The following is a 21,912-nucleotide window of genomic DNA, read 5'->3' as shown; positions in this document are numbered from 1 at the left end:
GTCTATGAGATCCTTGTTCTGGCCTCATTCCAGCTCCCATAGACTTACATTGAATAGTAAGGGTACCGTCACACTCAGCAACTTTCCAACGATCACGACCAGCGATACGACCTGGCCGTGATCGTTGGAAAGTCGTTGTGTGGTCGCTGGAGAGCTGTCACACAGACAGCTCTCCAGCGACCAACGATGCCGAAGTCCCTGGGTAACCAGGGTAAACATCGGGTTACTAAGCGCAGGGCCGAGCTTAGTAACCCGATGTTTACCCTGGTTACCATTGTAAATGTAAAAAAAAAAAAAAAAAAAAAACACATACTCACATTCCAGTGCCTGTCACATCCCCGGGCATCCGCTTCCCTGCACTCCTCCTGCATCCTGTGTAAGCGCGGCCGTAAAGCAGAGCGGTGACGTCACCGCTGTGCTCTGATGTACGGCCGGCGCTGACACAGGATGCAGGAGGAGTGCAGGGAAGTGGACGCCCGGGGACGTGACAGGCACCGGAATGTAAGTATGTAGTGTTTTTTTTTTTACATTTACAATGGTAAATTCTGCTGCATTAGAATTAATGGTATAGCTTCCCACCTCTGCTTGCTGTCCATGTCTCATCTGCCACTATACCATCTAGCAACTTATTTTAATGTGCCTGCGTAATGTTTGGTATAATTCATTGGTTGTATTGTAGGATGTACTCAGTTTGATGTATATCAATTACTGTGGCCACTCTAGATACAATCAGGTGAAGGTGTTATAGCATGTTGCCAGCCACAATGCCTTTGATCATTTAACCACCCCCTGGTGTGCTGGCCCCAGCTGCCAAATTATCCCCACCCTGGTCCCATAATCCATCTCTTCTGACCCATCACTGGACTATAAATGTAGAACCATCCTTAGGGGGGCACGCTAGTGGGGGTGCACGCGTCACATAAGCAAAGCGTCACGGAAGATAAGCGTCGTGATACCGCAGTTATTCCATGGCAGTTAGTCAGGGCAGGAGTCAGGTAACCCACACTCTGTTTTCCCTTCTCACCATGTGCTTTATTCCTATCCTCCTATGCTCCCTTGCAATCCACATTCACCGCCCAATCCCCCCTCCACCACGACTCATACACATCAGCTCCTCACTGCTTCCCTCTCCCATGTACAGCTCCCATGCACTTCTCACCTTCCTGAAAAACCTCAGCCCATCTTACCCAAACACACTGCACAAAAAAACTACAAACACTTCAAAAAACTACTTGCTTTTTATCTTGTTACTCCTACTGATTTCAGGGGACATATCCCCCAACCCCGGTCCCCCATCCCCCAACCTCAACTGCTACCCTATCTCATATCAAAACCATACTAACCTTATTAATATTACTTGCACTCCCTCACCTCTCCCTTTCAATTGTGCCCTTTGGAATCCACGGTCTGTATGTAACAAGCTCCCTTTCCTGCACAACTACTTTCTGAACAACTCTCTCAATCTGTTGGCCCTCACTGAAACCTGGATCCAAGACTCTGACACTGTCTCCCCTGCTGCCATTTCCCATGGTGGCTTACAATTCTCCCATTCCCCAAGACCCACTAACAGACCTGGTGGTGGAGTCGGCATACTCTTGTCCCCCCAATGCACGTTCCAGGTTATACCCCCAGTTGTTTCACTTTCATTCCCTTCTTTTGAGGTCCACACCGTCAGGCTCTTCCGTCCCCTCTCCCTCAGAGTAGCGGTCATATACCGGCCCCCAGGCTCACCTACCCACTTCCTGGACGACTTCTCAGCCTGGCTGCCGCACTTCATGTCCTCAGAATTACCAACCCTTATCCTGGGAGACTTCAACATTCCCATTAACAGCCCCACGTCCACATCTGCATCCCAGCTTCTATCACTAACCACTTCTCTCGGCCTCTCACAGCTCTCAACCTCTGAAACACACAAAGACGGTAACACCCTGGACCTGGTCTTTGTCCGGCTCTGTTCAATTCCCCACCTCGATAACTCACCACTTCCCCTCTCTGACCACAACATTCTCTCCTTCACACTCACAATTCCTCGCCCACCCCAGCACTCTCCTACCTACCACACATTCAGAAATCTACATGCTATTAATCCTCACACACTTTCAGACTCCTTACACTCATCACTGTCCCCAGTCTCCTCTTGTCCCTGTCCTGATCTGGCTGTACATTACTTCAATGACACTCTTAGAAGCACCCTAGACCAAGTAGCTCCCCTCACCCTCAGAACCTCCAAACACAGAGTGAAACAGCCCTGGCTCACATCGCAAACCCGATTCCTCCAGCGATGCTCCAGGTGTGCTGAACGCTTATGGAGGAAAACTCGCACCCCAGAAGACTTCTTGCACTTCAAATTTATGTTAAGGACCTATAACTCTGCCCTTCACCTTGCCAAATAGACCTACTTCACCACCCTGATCTCCTCACTATCCAACAACCCCAAGAAACTTTTTGACACATTTCACTCCCTCCTCAGGCCAAAAGCACAAGACCCTATCACAGACATTTGTGCTGATGACCTGGCCTCCCACTTTATAGAGAAAATAGATAACATCCGTCAGGAAATCCGCTCCCAGACACCAAGTGCAATGACTCCCATTCCTCCCTGCATCTCCCCTGGCTCACTCTCCACATTCGATCCCATCACAGAAGAAGAAGTCTCCAAGCTCCTCTCCTCTTCTCGTCCGACTACATGCACCACCGACCCCATTCCCTCACACCTCCTCCAGTCTCTCTCTCCAGTCGTCACAACTCACCTAACTGCAATCTTTAATCTCTCCCTCTCCTCTGGCATTTTCCCCTCCTCCTTCAAACACTCTATCATTACTCCATTACTAAAAAAACCCACCCTTGACCCATCATGTGCAAACAACTACAGACCGGTCTCCAATCTACCCTTCATCTCAAAACTCCTGGAGCGCCTAGTCTACTCCCGCCTTACCCGTTACCTCTCCACTCATTCCCTCCTAGACCCTTCACAGTCCGGGTTCCGCCCCCTACATTCAACAGAAACTGCACTCATCAAGGTGACCAATGACCTTCTGACAGCAAAATGTAACGGTGACCACTCTCTGCTCATTCTCCTCGATCTTTCTGCAGCTTTCGACACTGTTGACCACCCTCTCCTACTCTCTAGGCTCCAGTCACTAGGCATTAAGAACACTGCTCTCTCCTGGTTCTCTTCCTATCTTTCTGAACGCTCCTTCAGTGTTCTGTTCTCCGGCTCCACTTCATCTCCTCTTCCTCTCACTGTCGGGGTACCTCAGGGCTCAGTCCTTGGCCCCCTTCTCTTCTCCCTCTACACGGCCCCAATTGGACAGACCATCAGCAGATTTGGCTTTCAGTACCATCTTTATGCTGATGACACACAACTATACACGTCAGCCCCTGACCTTACCCCCGCTGTACTACAGAACGCCACTGACTGTCTGTAGTCTCTAACATCATGTCCGCTCTCTATCTGAAGCTCAACCTCTCCAAAACTGAACTTCTTCTGCTCCCGCCTTCTACTAACCTCCCTAAATCTGACATTTCCCTCTCCGTGGGTGGCACCATAATAACACCCCGGCAGCAGGCACGCTGTCTGGGTGTCATGTTTGACTCCGATCTCTACTTCACCTCCCACATACAATCTCTTGCCCGCTCGTGCCGCTTACACCTAAAGAACATCTCTAGAATCCGCCCTTTTCTCACCATGGAGACAACAAAAACTCTCACTGTCGCCCTAATCCACTCCCGTCTGGACTACTGTAACTCTCTTTTAATTGGCCTCCCCCTCACGCGACTTTCCCCTCTCCAGTCTATCCTTAATGCAGCAGCCAGGGTCGTCCATCTGGCTAATCGTTACTCGGACGTGTCCGCTCTTCGCCAGTCATTACACTGGCTGCCCATTCATTACAGGATACAATTCAAAGTACTTGTTCTCACCCACAAAGCTCTCCACAGTGCGGCACCCCCTTACATCTCCTCCCTCATTTCTGTCTATCGGCCTAACCGACCTCTGCACTCTGCAAATGACTTTCGACTAACCTCTGCACTAATTCGTACCTCCCACTCCCGACTCCAAGACTTCTCCCGTGTTGTGCCAATCCTCTGGAATGCTCTACCCCAAGACATTAGGACCATGCACAACTTGCATAGCTTTAGGCGCTCGCTCAAAACACATTTGTTCAGAGCGGCCTATCACGTTCCCTAATCAAACTCATTTTATGTTTTTGTGCGTGTGTGTAGCCCATTCACTACTTCCATCTACCCCCCACTCCCTGAAGATGGCTGGACCATCATTGTAAATACACCATTGTAAATACACACCTGTACTTTGTATCTCCCCACCTCATTGTAGATTGTAAGCTCTCACGAGCAGGGTCGTCTTATTTTGCTTTATTGCTGTATTGTTAACATTGTTACCTATGACTGTTGTGTTTGAAACTGTTAAACTGTAAAGCGCTGCGGAATATGTTGGCGCTATATAAATAAAGATTATTATTATTATTATTATTATTGGTAACCAGGGTAAACATCGGGTTACTAAGCGCGGCCCTGCGCTTAGTAACCCGATATTTACCCTGGTTACCAGTGAAGACATCGCTGCATCGGCGTCACACACGCCGATGCAGCGATGTCAGCGGGTGATCCAGCGACGAAATAAAGTTTCAAACGATCTGCTACGACGTATGATTCTCAGCGGGGTCCCTGATCGCAGTAGCGTGTCAGACACAGCGAGATCGTAACTATATCGCTGGAACGTCACGGATCGTGCCGTCGTAGCGACCAAAGTGCCACTGTGAGACGGTACCCTAACCTCTTGCTCACCCAGCAAACACTGGAGCCATCCATCAGGCCACAACCTGCAGAAGACGACTGGAGCGGTGAGAATAGATGAAGACGGCAGCTATAAGACTGTATGTATAAGACTAGGGGCAGGGAACTTACAGGTGCTTCTCACTAAATTAGATCACCATCAAAAAGTTAATTTATTTCAGTTCTTCAACACAAAAAGTGAAACTCATTATACAGAGTGATTACAAACAGAGTGATTTATTACAAGTGTTTATTTCTGTTAATGTGGATGATTATAGCTTACAGCCAATGAAAACCCAAAAGTTACTATCTTGCATATTACTGGAAAGTTGAGTGGAAGAAAAAAGTGTGGTAGAAAAAGGTGCACAAGCATCTGGGATAACCGCAGCCTTGAAAGGATTGTTAAGAAAAGACCATTCAAAAATTTGGGGGGGGATTCACAAGGAGTGGACTGCTGCTGGAGTCATTGCTTCAAGAGCCACCACACACAGACGTATCCAGGACATTGGCTACAAGTGTCACATTCCATGTGTCAGCCACTCATGACCAATAGACAACTCCAGAAACGTCTTACTTGGGCCAAGGAGAAAAATAACTGGACTGTTGCTCAGTGGTCCAAAGTGTTTTCAGATTACAGTAAATTTTACATTTCATTTGGAAATCAAGGTCCCAGAGTCTGGAGAAGAGCGGAGGGGCCACAATCCAAGCTGCTTGAGGTCTAGTGTGAAGTTTCCACAATCAGTGATGGTTTGTGGAGCCATGTCATCTGCTGGTGTAGGTCCACTGTGTTTTATCAAGACCAAAGTCAGCGCAGCCGTCTACAGGACATTTTAGGGCACTTCATGCTTCCCTCTGCCGACAAGCTTTTTGGAGATGGATATTTCATTCTCCAGCAGGACTTGGCATCTGTCCACACTGCCAAAAGTACCAATACCTGGTTTAAACACAACAGTATCACTGTGCTGGATTGTCTAGCAAACTCACCTGACCTTAACCCCATAGAGAATCTATGGGGTATTGTCAAGAGGAAGATGAGTGACACCAGACCCAACAATGCAGATGAGCTGAAGGCTGCTATCAAAGCAACCTGGGCTTCCATAACACCTCAGCAGTGCCACAGGCTGATCGCCTCCATACCACACCGCATTGATTCAGTAATTGATGCCAAAGGAGTCCTGACCAAGTAATGAGTACATTAACTGAACATACATTTTAGTAGGCCATCATATCGGATTTTAAATCATTTTTTCAAGCTGGTGTTATAAAGTATTCTAATTTACTGAGATAATGACTTTTGGGTTTTCATTTGCTGTAAGCCATAATCATCAACATTAACAGAAATATACACTTGAAATAGATCAATCTGTTTGTAATGACTGTATATAATATACGAGTTTAACTTTTTGCATTGAAGAACTGAAATACATTTTTTGATGATATTCTAATTTAGCGAGAAGCACTTGCACATTAATGACACCGTACCATTTGTGAAAGGAGGGAGTGAAGATATAAAACTTTTGCAGTTAGGCTTTTACACGCTCACCTTTGATGTGGATTGCGGTCAGAAACCAGCTGCGGAGCTCTAACCAGTTCAGAAACCGGCCATTTTTCCTCAGTCCCTGAACAGGCACATTTTCAGGGGTTTTTTCGTACATGCAGTGTAAAGAGCGGTAACATTTTTTTCTCACTCAGATATTCAAGTAAATTTTGTGTCTATTGTAGTTCAAAAGGGATCCATTTTTATATTTCAGTTAAAGGCGTTTTTTGTTGTTAGCAGGTGATTTTAGTGCAGGAGAAATAAAGGAAATAAGTGTCAAGTTTTCCTTTTTTTTTTTTTTTTCATTTTATGGCCAAATGAGCCAAATCTGCTACCCATTTTCTAACCAAACCATTTTTTTTTTACCAGGTGAAGGTGCAACAAAGAGCAATTTGGATTGATAGTGATTTTCTTTATATTAGCTTTTTATCTGCTAATTCTGTTAATTTTACACACCGACTCCCATAATGTCATAAGAGACTTTTGGGGGTCATTTCAATATGTTTATTTCCATCTTATTTCCCTTGTAAATGGGACTGGCTGGTATATTAGCCCCAGTTACAGTGGAAATACATAGCAGAGCCGTCTGAGTCTCCTATGACACAGCAGCTCCTGTTCCCTACCCACACCCAGTGATCGATGACCAGTGTGTATGGAGGAAGCAGCCCTGTCATTGCTTCCTTTTACTGCATATGCAGCCCTTATTTAACACTATGTATACAGTGATGTAGTGACAGTGTCTTCTCTATCATTGCAGAGTAGGAATGGGACTGCACAGACGTTTAGGGTTGTGGCCACAATCAAGAATCGGCAGCACATGTCCGCTGCGTCCAAAGCGCTGCCGGCTTTTGAAACGCAGGTGATTCCTCATGTGTTCACTGAACCATGCGGGATCACGGCGCCCAATACACTGTACGGGTGACATTTATCTAGCGGAAACTGAGAGTCTCCGCAAGATAAATTGACATGCTGCGGTCTGGAAACACGAGCTGCAATCCTTCCCTGGAAGTCATCTGCAGGCATCTCCACTATGCTGTATCATCTGGACGCTGCGGATGTACGTAGCGTCCAACCCACAGCGTTTACTGACCGTGGGAACATACCCAATGTCAGTATGGGTAAGTCCATGGGTGGGCAGGATGCAGTTAAAAGACAGATAAGAGTTACAAACTCTCCCAAAGCTCAGTCAGTATGCACTCCCTGAGTGAATCTCAGTTACATTCTGCAGCCATCAATAGTCAGTGCAACACAGAGGCTACAGAAGGTAAATGATGCAAAATTTTAATGAAACCCAAATACAAAAATGATTAATACATGATAGTAAGCAAAAAGGAAAAAAAAAAAAAAAGTCTCCAAAAAGGTAGTCAACCCCTTTAATATAGAGACTTAATTTTTCATAAGCAATTTGTATATCCATATACAGTCTGCAGTCTGATACAATCCAATATTTGGCTCCGTTCACATCTGCGTGGAAAATTCCATTATAGATTTGGCCAGAAGTACAGCACATTGCATTATTTTGGGCGTGTACACCTACTGGAGATTGACACCCAGACGCAGCCTACTACGTACGAGTGTCCGCCTCCAGTAGAGGAACACTCCTGAAACTGATGCATGGCAGAGCACACAATCGCTCTGTCGGCATCATTGTACTCTATGGCCCTGTTCGCGCATGTCCGAATCCAGTTTTGTGGGGGGGTTCGGACGCAAGCTCCGATAAGGCCACTGAACGGGTGCCAGAAGCAGGGTGATAGCACCCTTAGACTGTGTGCCCACGTTGCATTTTTCGCAGTGGAAACGCTTAAAAAACGCTAACAAAACGCATCCCATTAATTTTAAGAGTATTCCCCATGCTGCGTATTTTTCCGCAGCGGAATCGCATTGCGGTAATATACACAGCATGTTCATTTATTTTGCAGAATAACGGCGATTCTGCAGCCATAGATGTGTATTGGAAAAAACGCATGAAAACCACATGAAAAACACGTCAATGATGAGGAAAAATCTGCTTCTATTCTGCAACGTGGGCACATAGCCTAAAGAGTAATCCGACTACAATGTGGTCGGTCAGTCACCACAGGGGGCAGTCATGAGACCGCTTCAGCACTTTTGTTGTTCTGCTGCAATGACAGCCTAAAGGTACCGTCACATTAAGCGACGCTGCAGCGATAGCGACAACGATGCCGATCGCTGCAGCGTCGCTGTTTGATCGCTGGAGAGCTGTCACACAGACCGCTCTCCAGCGACCAACGATGCCGAGGTCCCCGGGTAACCAGGGTAAACATCGGGTTGCTAAGCGCAGGGCCGCGCTTAGTAACCCGATGTTTACCCTGGTTACCAGCGTAAAAGTAAAAAAAACAAACAGTACATGCTCACCTGCGCGCCCCCAGCGTCTGCTTCCTGACACTGACTGAGCTCCGGCCCTAACAGCACAGCGGTGACGTCACCGCTGTGCTTTCACTTTCACTTTAGAGCCGGATCTCAGTCAGAGCAGGAAGCAGACGCTGGAGGACGCGCAGGTGAGCATGTACTGTTTGTTTTTTTTACTTTTACGCTGGTAACCAGGGTAAACATCGGGTTACTAAGCGCGGCCCTGCGCTTAGTAACCCGATGTTTACCCTGGTTACAAGTGTAAAACATCGCTGGTATCGTTGCTTTTGGTGTCAAACACAACGATACACGGCGATCGGACGACCAAATAAAGTTCAGGACTTTATTCAGCGACCAGCGACATCACAGCAGGATCCTGATCGCTGCTGCGTGTCAAACTAAACGATATCGCTAGCGAGGACGCTGCAACGTCACGGATCGCTAGCGATATCGTTTAGTGTGACGGTACCTTAAGGCCATGTTCACACTGAGCTTTTGGTGTGGATGTGCATCTCTACAACAGCTTCAAAAACTCTTGGAGAACTCTTTCTTTTCATTTCAATGAGAAATCAACTTCGATGTTTATTAGGAGGAGGAATTTTTTTTAAGCTTTTTTTTTAATGTTCCTAAATGGAATAGACTCCACACTAGGCACTGTGCAATAAAAAGACTGCAATGAACATTTGGGGAGGGGGGTAAAAACTACCTCCAAAGCCACTTCAGGAAAAGGAGAACTACTACTACTACTACAACAACAACAACATCTCCCCCCAAAAAAGGAGCATTTCCTGGAGCAGTTTGTGACTGAAAAACTCTTTTCAACAGTTCAGAAAAAAACCCCTCTGTAATCCTAACCAAAGTCTGGTTATATGCTGATTGCTGATTCTAGACATAATTAGGACGTTTCCGTTCACATGGCAGATTTGCTGCCCTTTTTAAATGTGTTTTCATTGTAACAACCCCCCTGATAATCACCTAAAAATACGAGGATGGTAATGGAAGGATAAAATATTACCAAAGGTAATAAAACACACTGCAGTTTTGTTGACATGTTAAAAACAAGGAACAAGAAAACCGTGTGCAGCATGTGAACACAGACTTGAGCAGCTGCAGGCTCATTGTGCCTCCCCCATGGAAAAGCTATTCTTTGTGATGCACACTATGTCGTAGCCTTAGAAGTCTCCACAGGTCCTGCCCGTTCCCAACAGGTTGCACAAACACTTCAGACATTCCTGAGTGATAAAAGCAGCTGTTCTCACTCAGGACTAGGTGTAATTATCCGAGACGTCAGGGGTCCTTTATTGGGACTTCTATCTGCCATCACGTTTTGATGCTCTGAGTAGGACTGGGCTTCAGACTGGTCACTTTCTATCATTATTTGCATCTTGGACTCATTGCGTTGCAGAGCTGCAGGAAAATAAAACTTTTGGGTTGGACATTTACTTCTATGCCAGGGATAAAACTGCATTCTCTTCCCCAGAAAAAGCCACTATTCAGAAACCTAAAACCTATGAGCAAGACCGCTGATGGCTTCCGGGGCACTAAATGATAGCTCTGTCCTTCATACACCACCACATAATGAAGTTTTGGTAACAAACGTGGTTATATGATAGGAACACTTTCCTAGTAATTGTTGCCCTAAATGCTATGTAAATAATATGGCCATGGGTCAATGTAAGTGATCACAAGGTACCCTGGCCCACCTGGCTAGTGGCTGGGACCATAGTAAAGCTTCACCTCCAGCTGGGATGTGTATCAGGGAGAACCAGAGGAGTAACCACAGCAAGATACTAAGAAGTTCTCAGACTAAAGGCCCCGTCTCACTAAGCGATTTACCAACGATCACGACCAGCGATACGACCTGGCCGTGATCGTTGGTAAGTCGTTGTGTGGTCGCTGGGGAGCTGTCACACAGACCGCTCTCTCCAGCGACCAACGATCAGGGGAACGACTTCGGCATCGTTGAAACTGTCTTCAACGATGCCGAAGTCCCCCTGCAGCACCCGGGTAACCAGGGTAAACATCGGGTTACTAAGCGCAGGGCCGCGCTTAGTAACCAGATGTTTACACTGGTTACCAAAAAAAACAAACAGTACATACTCGCCTTTCGGTGTCCGTCAGGTCCCTTGCCGTCTGCTTCCTGCTCTGACTGAGCCGCCGTACAGTGAGAGCAGAGCGCAGCGGTGACGTCACTGCTGTGCTCTCACTTCTCACTGTACGGCCGGGAGTCAGTCAGAGCAGGAAGCAGACGGCAAGGGACCTGACGGACATCAGAAGGCGAGTATGTAGTGTTTGTTTTTTTTTACATTTACGCTGGTAACCAGGGTAAACATTGGGTTACTAAGCGCGGCCCTGCGCTTAGTAACCCGATGTTTACCCTGGTTACCAGTGAAGACATCGCTGGATCGGTGTCACACACACCGATTCAGCGATGTCAGCGGGGCCTCAACGACCAAAAAAAGGTCCAGGCCATTCCGACACGACCAGCGATCTCACAGCAGGGGCCTGATCGCTGGTACGTGTCACACATAGCGAGATCGCTATGGAGGTCGCTGTTGCGTCACAAAACTTGTGACTCAGCAGCGATCTCGCTAGCGATCTCGCTATGTGAGACGGGGCCTTAAGATTACATGGCAACGATATCTAGCCAAATCAAAGATGTAGGGGTGATAGTGCCATGGGTCACAGGCAACCTACCTGATGGGCATGGCCAGCTCTGGGAACACACAGGTGTGGTAGAGAGACACAAGGGGTCTTATGTCTTTGTGGGCATGGTACATAAGGGTAGGGGGTCTAGTCAGTCATATGAACAAGAGGCAAACACACAAACAATAGACAAAAATGGGACAAGCTCTCTAAGTATATATCCCAAGTGGAGGAGAGAAGGAAATGAACTGATCAAAAGGCAGCCAAACAGGCTTAGGAGGTCATAGAGGGAGCAATGGAACAGCGAGTCAGGCGTTCTTCTACACATGGACTCGCATATAAGGTACAACCAAGGTGTTTTCTTGGGTTTATACACAGATGACCTAGCCTTACAATACCCAAAACCCTAATCACCTGTTTTTTGCCCTGCCAGAGGTTCACTGTACAAAGCCAGAACAGCTCCATATACATTGTGTTGTGGTCACGAGTACGGCAACACAGCTCCTGCTGTAGTGAATGGGCTGAGGAGTGACGGATGGCAGACCCCCTCAGAACTGATAGTAATCAATATCCAAGTTGTGGAACGCCAATTTAATGGCTCAAACATCAATGATCAAGTAAGGCATAAAGCAGGTGGTCAAATTACGTCTAATCTCCATGCCTTACAAAGTTAAAATGGTGCACCTACACAAGAACATAGAGCCATGGTACTCATGGGCATAATCAAACAGTGCCAGGCTCCAAGAGATGCCAGGCTACAAATTATTCTACCCCAGAAACAAGAGGCACAGCCACAACATATAGCAATCAAGCACAAAAAGAATTCTATATTACAAAGGTATTGTCCATCACATGGCATCATATAATGGCACAAGCAGTCTGTACGGCCCCATACTCGGGTGCCCCAGGGACGCTGCGCATGCACAGTCTACTGTCTGACAGTGACCCACGTGATCAGTGCCGACCCTGGGACAAGAAAGACCTGGACTGATAAAAAGTTCACACAGGTCATACGAAACATACAATATTGTAGTCTTCATCTGGGTCCACAAGCAGCAAAATGTATTTTACTTGCTAACATAGCTCCATTAATTCAATAACGCATTGCAGACACAATCACTGTCCCCATAGGGAGTTTTTATTGTGACCCCCATCAGTATATTTTTGGAGTGTGGGAGGACACCCACACAAACTGCCCTGCATCGCTGGGGTCCTGGATTCAAATCCCACCAATGACAATATCTGCAAGGAGTTTGTATGTTCTCCCTGTATTTGTGATTGCTTCCTCCAGGTTCTCCGGTTTCCTCCCACACTCTTAGACATACTGATAGAGAATGTAGATGGCGAGCCCCAATGGGGACAGTGATGATAATGTCTGTAAAGCGCCGTGGAATTAATGGCGCTATATAAGTGAGTAAAATAAATACATACAAAATAAACATGCACAGGGAGAACATGCAAACTCCTTGCAGATGTTGTCCTTGGTGGGATTTGAACCCAAGACCCCAGCGACTTCGAGCACCAGTGCTAATGAATTCCTTTTTCACATATTGATGCAGATTTCATTCATATACCACAATTCATGACATCTGCATGAAAACCTAGTCTTAGTGTATTTATACGTTGCGGTCTTATCACATTTTCTGTGTAAATCATGATATGACCACAGCGCTGGCTTGCAAGTTGGCAGAGTTTTCTAACGAGAGCAGGCGCACATGCTGCCGGCCTGAGAATCTCTGGTCCTGGCACATGAAATGCTTGTCTGCAATTCCGATTCCCATCCAGCATTCTTCAGTAAGGTCAGGCCTGCAGTTTTCTGTGACGTTACGCTCTTATCTGGTCTGTAGTAATAGGCCTGATGCTCAGAATTCCTGGCTTGCTCGGAGAATGAAGAGGAGCTGGTCTGGAGCCAGAGACAGAATGCCACCTATGTGTGTCAATAATCCAAGCTGCAGCAAGCAATCTGCACTACAAAGCTGGCTTATGTCTGCAGCGGCAGCAGATGTTCGCATGTGCCCAGGAGCGGAGGGCAACATTAAGATGCCCAGCAATAGTCAGAGGGCACTGAAATAATATGCAAAAACTTCTGGAAAGCGTTGGCACAAAAATCACTCAGCTTCAGAAATACCGAGCTGAGCTTTTATGCCCAATACAAATTTGTGGAGGACACCCCCTCCTGTAAGTGCAATTCATAGTAAGGTTATTACCCGTGTCCCCCTAGAGACAAGCGGCAGATGCGACGGTAACCTCTGTGCCCCCTATAGTTACGCCCACGCACAACACAAACAATATCTAAGGTTTCCCCATTCAGAAGCTGCTTGTTAGGTGTAAAAATAATATCACCGCAGCCAAGAAAAGATTCATCAAGTGTTTTCCTAAGAACAGCGAAGCCATGTGGGAATTCATTAACAGCTCGGAAAATCTCCGGAGCGAGGTACCATGGCTCCTGGGCTATAAATGATGGCACGGAGGAGATCTGCAGGACCATTAAAGCCAAACACTATACTTTTATGCAAATGTGAATAAGTGGAAATGATTATTAGCACAGGATGATCTGTATAGATTTATATTGGTCTATCTATACAAAAAAATCAATGATATTATACCAGGAAGGAGGGTCCTTGAGAGACAAAACCAGTATCTTCTGTAGGATCATTATCAACGTGATATGAAGGACGAAGCAGTCTTACCTTATCAAACTCATCGTGCAGCTCTGCCAAGCTTGGTCTCAGTAACTTCTCACCAAGGTCTGCTGCTGTGTGCCGATAGTGATCAATCCTGGGCACAGCATCAATGGTATTGTGCCCGAATGTCCGCAGGTAATAAGTGTTAGTGTGGGTATCGTAATGATAGTGATGACCTCCTGAATGGAGGCTGCCTTCACTTAACACTGTATCTCCATTCTGAAAGCTCACCCCACCTCCGCCTTCACCACTTGCCATCTCAGGAGAGCTTCCATCTGGATCAGCCGGGTCCACAAAGTTCACCCTAAATCGTCCTTTGGCTTCCTCACCGCCTGAGCCCCCCCTTCCTCTATGGGTTACAGCATCAGTCGGAGGTGGCACTGATCCATGGTCCCCGGTAGATGCCTCCTTGGATACTTCACTGACAGGATCCACTTGGAAGCGGCTCTGACTTGGAGTGGGACCCAGGGGCCTGCCCAACTGGGCATCATCGATTTGTAGTTCCTCATCATCCTGAGTAGACAGGGTATGAGACAATGAGGACTTCCCTGGCTCAGCCAGGGCTGATGATAACTTTGTCTTCTTTTCCATGTGCGGTTATTTCTCAGACGATGGTGCTACCGGAGGAATATCTGTAATCACATAGAAGAGGGGATCAGGCATCCAGTATATACTATATACAGCCACTCTGCAGCTCTACAAGCCTCTGCTCGGCCCGGGCTGCTGTTTTGTACTGATGTTCCACCTCCTCCTAATCCAAAATACACCTAACAAAGTGAGTGCACACCCAGCGCTCCCCGAGCACCACTCATGTGCCGAGGAATGATGAATGTGACTATTGTGAGGGCACAGGGGAGGAGAGCGGGCGTGGAAAGACGCCTCTCATTTCCATGAAGGGACAAGTAGAAGCTGTGTGCGAGCTGCCCCCACTCACATCCTACAGGAGCGTGCACCATATTGCTCTATGCACAGGGATGCTACATTACTGCACCAGGCTCAGGGGACCGGTGTACGGTCAGCAGCCCCGGAGCCGCAGACAGAGGCCCCCAGCACCGACAGGCACAAGGGCCAGCTGTGTCACCTAGGGAAGGGAGGATCTGTATATAGGGGGCACCATATTGTGCAGCCACACTGTGCACCGCGTATACTATAGTGCACGGTACTAGTAGCCTATTGTACAGCATTGTGTATGTACGTATAATATACCGTCACTGTACATGTAGCATATTGTACAGCACTGTATGGACATAATATATAGTAACTGCACATGTATATTGTACAGCACTGTGTATATACGTACAATATACTGTCACTGTACATGTAGTATATTGTATAGCAAAGTGTATGTACGTATAATATACCATCACTGTACATGTAGTATATTACTGTGTATATGTATAATATACCATCACTGTACATGTAGTATATTGTACAGCACTGTGAATATACGTATAATATACCGTCACTGTACATGTAGTACATTAGTGTGCATATGTATAATATACCAACACTGTACATGTAGTATACAAGTATAAAATACACCTTCAAAAACTGAGTATTTTATGTACATGCAGTGCTATACAAAATACAGTACGGTGTGTGCAATCTATACACTGTATAGTATTACTGCACATGTACTGCACAGTATAGCAGCTCTGCCTAGGTTATATTACATATAGCAGTTCTGAGTGTATATTGTACAAGTGCTAAGTACATCAACATCGCCCTATACGGTACGGCGCAGATACGTGATGTGTATACGTCCTATACCATGCAGCGCCAGGTACATGTCCTATACGTTACAGCGCCTGGTACGCAAAGTACAAGTCAGGTACACATCCTATATAGTACAGTGCCGGGTACAAGTCCTATACGGTATGGTGCCTGGTAAGTGATGGGTACACGTCCTATACGGTATGGTGCCTGGTAAGTGATGGGTACACGTCCTATACGGTATGGTGCCTGGTAAGTGATGGGTACACGTCATATACGGTACGGTGCCTGGTAAGTGATGGGTACACGTCATATACGGTACGGTGCCTGGTAAGTGATGGGTACACGTCCTATACGGTACGGTGCCTGGTAAGTGATGGGTACACGTCATATACGGTACGGTGCCTGGTAAGTGATGGGTACACGTCCTATACGGTACGGTGCCTGGTACGTGACGTGTTCACCAATGGGCGCACATGTCATCAGTGTGTATCACTGGCGCACAGGGGCCACTCCACAGCAGTGTACACTGTGCCGGGCTCCTGGACTGTGGGGCCACACTCCCCCTGCCTCCCGGTGTCCGCGCACACTTCCTACATGCACAGCGCCAGTGTGTGATGGCTCACGTCTTGTATTTCCCGGCCCGGTGGCCGCAGCTGGCTCGGTTTCAGCCTCGTTGTCGGCTCCGTGTCTGCCAGGACATGCCGCGCTCCCGGCCACAATGTCCGCCTGCTCCCGGTCCGGAGATACCGCAGGACCAGCCGCCCCATCACCATCCTCTCCGCAGTGACCACCGCCCCCGGCCGGCACGTGCCATGTGAGCTCCCGGCTCCCCTCCACATGGCCGCATCCCTGGGAACCATGATGAGAGACAGAGCAGGAGCCGCCCGCACTCTCCCGCCTCAGCCCCGTACATGACCAGGAGTGGCGTTCCCGGGGCCTGTCCCATCCTCTGTGTTTACCTGCCGGTGTCCGCAGCCCGGAGCTGTGGCCTGGCGCTGGTTCCGGTGTGATGCTGTGCACGGAGCTCTGGAGCCGCCTCCGGTCCTCGCACTGCAGCCTCTTCTCTCCCGGGTGTTTGGATGGGAGGCGCATGCGTTCCACAAGTAAAGCACTCAGCGCAGCCCAAGCGCCCGGATTACCGGCACAGCTGTGAGGGAGGCGTCACTGTATCACCCGAGAGCTAGCGGCCATGTGCAGGTCGTACCGCAGCGGCTCCGCTACATCTGCACACATATGGCACGCCGCCACTACGTCTGCACGGCTCTGCTATATGGCACAGCTCCGCTACATCTGCACGGCCCTGCTATATGGCACAGCTCCGCTACATCTGCACGGCTCTGCTATATGGTACAGCTCCGCTACATCTGCACGGCCCTGCTATATGGCACAGCTCCGCTACATCTGCACGGCTCTGCTATATGGCACAGCTCCACTACGTCTGCACGGCTCTGCTGTATGGCACAGCTCCGCTACATCTGCACGGCTCTGCTATATGGCACAGCTCCGCTACATCTGCACTGCTCTGATATATGGCACAGCTCCGCTACATCTGCACGGCTCTGCTATATGACACAGCTCCGCTACATCTGCACTGCTCTGATATATGGCACAGCTCCGCTACATCTGCACGGCTCTGCTATATGGCACAGCTCCGCTACATCTGCACGGCTCTGCTATATGGCACAGCTCCGCTACATCTGCACGGCTCTGCTATATGACACAGCTCCGCTACATCTGCACGGCTCTGCTATATGACACAGCTCCGCTATATCTGCACTGCTCTGATATATGGCACAGCTCCGCTACATCTGCACGGCTCTACTATATGGCACAGCTCAGCAACATCTGCACTTCTCTGCTATATGGCACAGCTCCGCTACATCTGCACGGCCCTGCTATATGGCACAGCTCCGCTACATCTGCACGGCTCTGCTATATGGCACAGCTCCACTACGTCTGCACGGCTCTGCTATATGGCACAGCTCCGCTACATCTGCACGGCTCTGCTATATCGCACAGCTCCGCTACATCTGCGCGGCTCTGCTATATGGCACAGCTCCGCTACATCTGCGCGGCTCTGCTATATGGCACAGCTCCGCTACATCTGCACGGCTCTGCTATATGACACAGCTCCGCTACATCTGCACGGCTCTGCTATATGACACAGCTCCGCTACATCTGCACTTCTCTGCTATATGGCACAGCTCCGCTACATCTGCATGGTACTGCTACTGCGGGTCCGCAGCAGTTTCCCATGAGTTCACAGTACAATGTAAACCTATGGGAAACCGAAAACACTGTGCCCATGCTGCGGAAAAAAACTTGTGGAAACGCAGCGGTTTACATTCTTCAGCATGTCAATTCTTTGTGCGGAATCCGCAGCGGTTTTACACCTGCTCCATAATAGAAAACCGCAGGTGTAAAACCGCAGTAGAATCCGCACAAAAACCGCGGTAAATCTGCGATAAATCCGCAGTAAAAACGCAGTGTTTTTGCCCTGCGGATTTATCAAATCTGTTGCAGAAAAATCCACAGTGGACCATTCTACTTGTGCACATACCCTTATACTTTTCATCTGACTGTCCCACTCCTGGTTTTGGCTTATAAACACTGAGGTAAAATACTGACCGAATACTGATAGTATGAACGTGGCCTAATACTTTTCATCTGACTGTCCCACTTCTGGGTTTGGCTTATAAATACTGAGGTATAATACTGACCAAATACTGAATGTATGAAAGTGGGCATATACTTTTCGTCTGACTGTCCCACTTCTGGGTTTGGCTTATAAGTACTGAGGTAAAATACTGACCAAATACTGACAGTATGAATGTGGCCTAATACTTTTCGCCTGACTGTCCCACTCCTGGGTTTCGCTTATAAATGCTGAGGTAAAATACTGACCAAATACTGATAGTGTGAACGTGGCCTAATACTTTTCGTCTGACTGTCCCACTTCTGGGTTTGGCTTATAAATACTGAGGTAAAATACTGAAGAAATACTGATAGTATGAACGTGGCTGTATACTTTTCGTCTGACAGTACCACTCCTGGTTTTGGCTTAAAAATACTGAGGTCAAATACTGATAGCATGAAGATGGCCTTATACTTTTCATCTGACTGTCTCACTTCTGGGTTTGGCTTATAAATACTGAGGTAAAATACTGACCAAATACTGATAGTGTGACCGTGGCCTTACACAGCATTGTGTGTCCTACGTATACAGTGCAGTCTCATAGTATTGAGCAACTCGACACTTCCTTCCTCATATTCCTTTCTCTGTGGGTGATGCAAGTGCTGACGTTGTGAGTCACATACAGTCTTCCTGGGTTCTTCATTTTGGAAAACAATAGAATTTTCTGTGGCAATCTAAATGTGCTGTTGTCTAGGCAGGAACTAATTTATTGAAAACATAAATGAATCTCATGAAGATTATGAATATACTAAAAAATATTCATATTCATAGTAAACACATAATTTCTGGCATTTAACCCTCTGCGTCTTTTTCAATAGATCCAAAGGTTTTGGAAAAAGTCAGTGAGGCTGTAATTAAAAAAAAGTAACGGAAAAAGTAAATGGTGCTGCAATGATATCTGCTCACGTATCAAAAAAATGTACATTTCTGACTATCATCTACAGTAGTTAAAGATCTCTGGAAAATCATGACATAATGAATGTCTGTTTGCTGGAATGACAGATTAATTTTAATATTTGTATTATGCTAGGGTCACACAACTGTATTTTCTCTCATCCGAGAGGATAGGGCTGATTATCTGATCAGAGTGTGAGCACAGTGTCATCCGATTTTCTCAGATGAGGAGAAGATAGAAAAAAAGTCTCCATCTTCTCCAGTCTGCAAGTGCGTGAAAATCGGACCGCACTCAGATGTCATCCGAGTGCAGTCCAATGTTTTCCATGGACTCATTGACTTGCATGGCAGAGTGCGATTTGATAATCGGATCTAACTCGGCCACCCTGCACTTTTTTCCCTCTGACCGTTTCAGACATGTAAGAACCCATAGAATAAAATTGGTGCCATGTGTGATCCAATGCTTTGTGGGATCACACACGGACTGAAAATACGATCATTTGCAGAAGCTCTTGTAGCTATTTTTTTTGTCTCTTTGGATATAATGATAATTATGTGGATATGAGACTGCAGGTGAAACTGTCAGGGGCTGTCATGAATGTGAAGTGAAGGGTGATGATATCCCGGGGGGTATATGTTCAGAAAATGTGGTTATGCTAATATATTTTCTATTTAATAATTCAGATTTCCTTGTAGCTGTTTGAAGTTTTTGTGACTACATTATATAACTTCTTAGGCTGGTTTCACACTAGCGTACGGAAGAGCTGCAGATGGCAGCGTACTTCCTCCCTTCTTCCTCCATGAAACCCGGCCTACACTCCGCCTATGCCTCCTTGCGTCCTGCATTGGCCTGTGTACCCTATCTTTAACATTGGCTACCCAGGCCATGCGAATGTGTATGCGGAGGCCTCTGCATGCGATGTTTTGACGCTGCGCCAAACTGCGCCGAACGCAACTTGTTGCATTTTGTTGCGGTCAGCGCAGCATCAAAACGGCGCATGCGGAGGCCTCCGCTTACATTCGCACGTGCCTGTGTAGCCAATGTTAAAGATAGGTACGCAGGTCAAAGCAGGACGCAAGGAGTAGTAGACGGAGCGTAGGCCGGGTTTCATGGAGGAAGAAGGGAGGAAGTACGCTGCCATCTGCAGCCCTCCTGTACACTAGTGTGAAACCAGCCTTATGCTTCTTTTGTAGAAATGTAAAGCAATCTACTGGTTGGTCTTGGAAACTAGTCAACAAGTGATGAGCGAGTGTACTCGTTGCTCGGGTTTTCCAGAGCATGCTCAGGGGTCCTCCGAGTATTTTTTAGTGCTCGGAGATTTAGTTTTTATTGCCGCAGCTGAATGATTTACATCTGTTAGCCAGCATAAGTACATGTGGGGGTTGCCTGGTAGCTAGGGAATCCCCACATGTACTTATGCTGGCTAACAGATGTGAATCATTTAGCTGCGGGAATAAAAACTAAATCTCCGAGCACTAAAAAATACTCGGAGGACCCCCGAGCGTGCTCGAGAAATCTCGACTAACGAGTATATTCGCTCATCACTAATAATTAAATTCAAGAAATGCTATAAAAATTGAAAAATTGGACAACAGTAATTGCAGTGAAGAGCAAAAAACAAAAGTCTGACACTAGTACAAATGTATACGGACCGGGAATACACAGACCATAATACATTCAATGATGCAATATTATTCTATAGATGTATCCATATAGCAGCACTATCACAAAACTAGAAAAATAAGATGAATATAATACTATGGATTTAATTAGGATAAAAAATGTATTGCCATCACGGCTGTGACACCATAAATACCGAAAAAAAAAAAATATATATATATATATATAAAATGAATCTAGCACTGAAAAGACAATCTCACCCAAATCAGTCCTTAGAAGTAGTCAGACCAAGCAGCCCCGATAATATTGCATCACGGAGTGTATTATGGTCTCTGTATTCCCGGTCCGCATACATTTGTATTAGGGTATGTTTCCACGTTCAGGAAACGCTGCGTTTTTCCGCAGCGTCAAAAACGCAGCGTCCAGATGTTACAGCATAGTGGAGGGGATTTCATGAAATCCAGACTCCACTATGCGTTAAAAAACGCATGCGTTTTTGCCGCGAAAACGCATGCGTGGTGCGTTTTTTTGAAACGCAGCATGTTGCTACTATGAGCAAAACACGCAGGAACAACGCAGGTGACCTGCCAGTGACCTCAGGTGCAGTTTTGGTCAGGATTTTACCTGCATAAAATCCTGACCAAAGCCTGAAGCAAAACTGAACGTGGAAACATACCCTTAGGGTATGTTTCCACGTTCAGGAAACGCTGCGTTTTTGACGCTGCGTTTTTCTGCTGCGTCAAAAACGCAGCGTCCAGATGTTACAGCATAGTGGATGGGATTTTATGAAATCCAGACTCCACTATGCGTTTAAAAACGCATGCGTTTTTTGCCGTGAAAACGCATGCGTTGTGCGTTTTTTCAAAACGCTGCATGTTGCTACTATGAGCAAAACACGCAGGAACACCGCAGGTGACCTGCCAGTGACCTCAGGTGCAGTTTTGGTCAGGATTTT

General features: G+C 46.9%; 1 protein-coding gene across 3 annotated transcripts in view; it reads right to left on the bottom strand.

Moving 5' to 3' along the window:
- Nucleotides 1–16,950, bottom strand: part of SLC12A2 (solute carrier family 12 member 2) — a 116,274-nt gene extending 99,324 nt beyond the window's left edge. Inside the window, exons 1-2 of one of the 3 annotated variants that reach the window (XM_077291466.1) lie at nucleotides 16,707–16,950; nucleotides 14,038–14,663 (exon numbers count right to left, since the gene is read on the bottom strand). In XM_077291466.1, the coding sequence (XP_077147581.1) occupies nucleotides 14,038–14,622 (585 nt within the window). In that variant the 5' untranslated portion in view covers nucleotides 14,623–14,663; nucleotides 16,707–16,950. Of the gene's footprint in view, nucleotides 1–14,037; nucleotides 14,664–16,370; nucleotides 16,507–16,706 lie in introns of those variants that run through there. The other 2 variants (XM_077291448.1, XM_077291457.1) reach the window with 2 other exon arrangements.
- Nucleotides 16,951–21,912: the final 4,962 nt, after the last annotated feature.

Source organism: Ranitomeya variabilis, chromosome 1 (assembly GCF_051348905.1).
Source record: "Ranitomeya variabilis isolate aRanVar5 chromosome 1, aRanVar5.hap1, whole genome shotgun sequence".
NCBI classification, from domain to species: domain Eukaryota; kingdom Metazoa; phylum Chordata; class Amphibia; order Anura; family Dendrobatidae; genus Ranitomeya; species Ranitomeya variabilis.
Note: the sequence above shows the minus strand (reverse complement) of the source record. Positions and strands in the feature narration are given on the sequence as shown.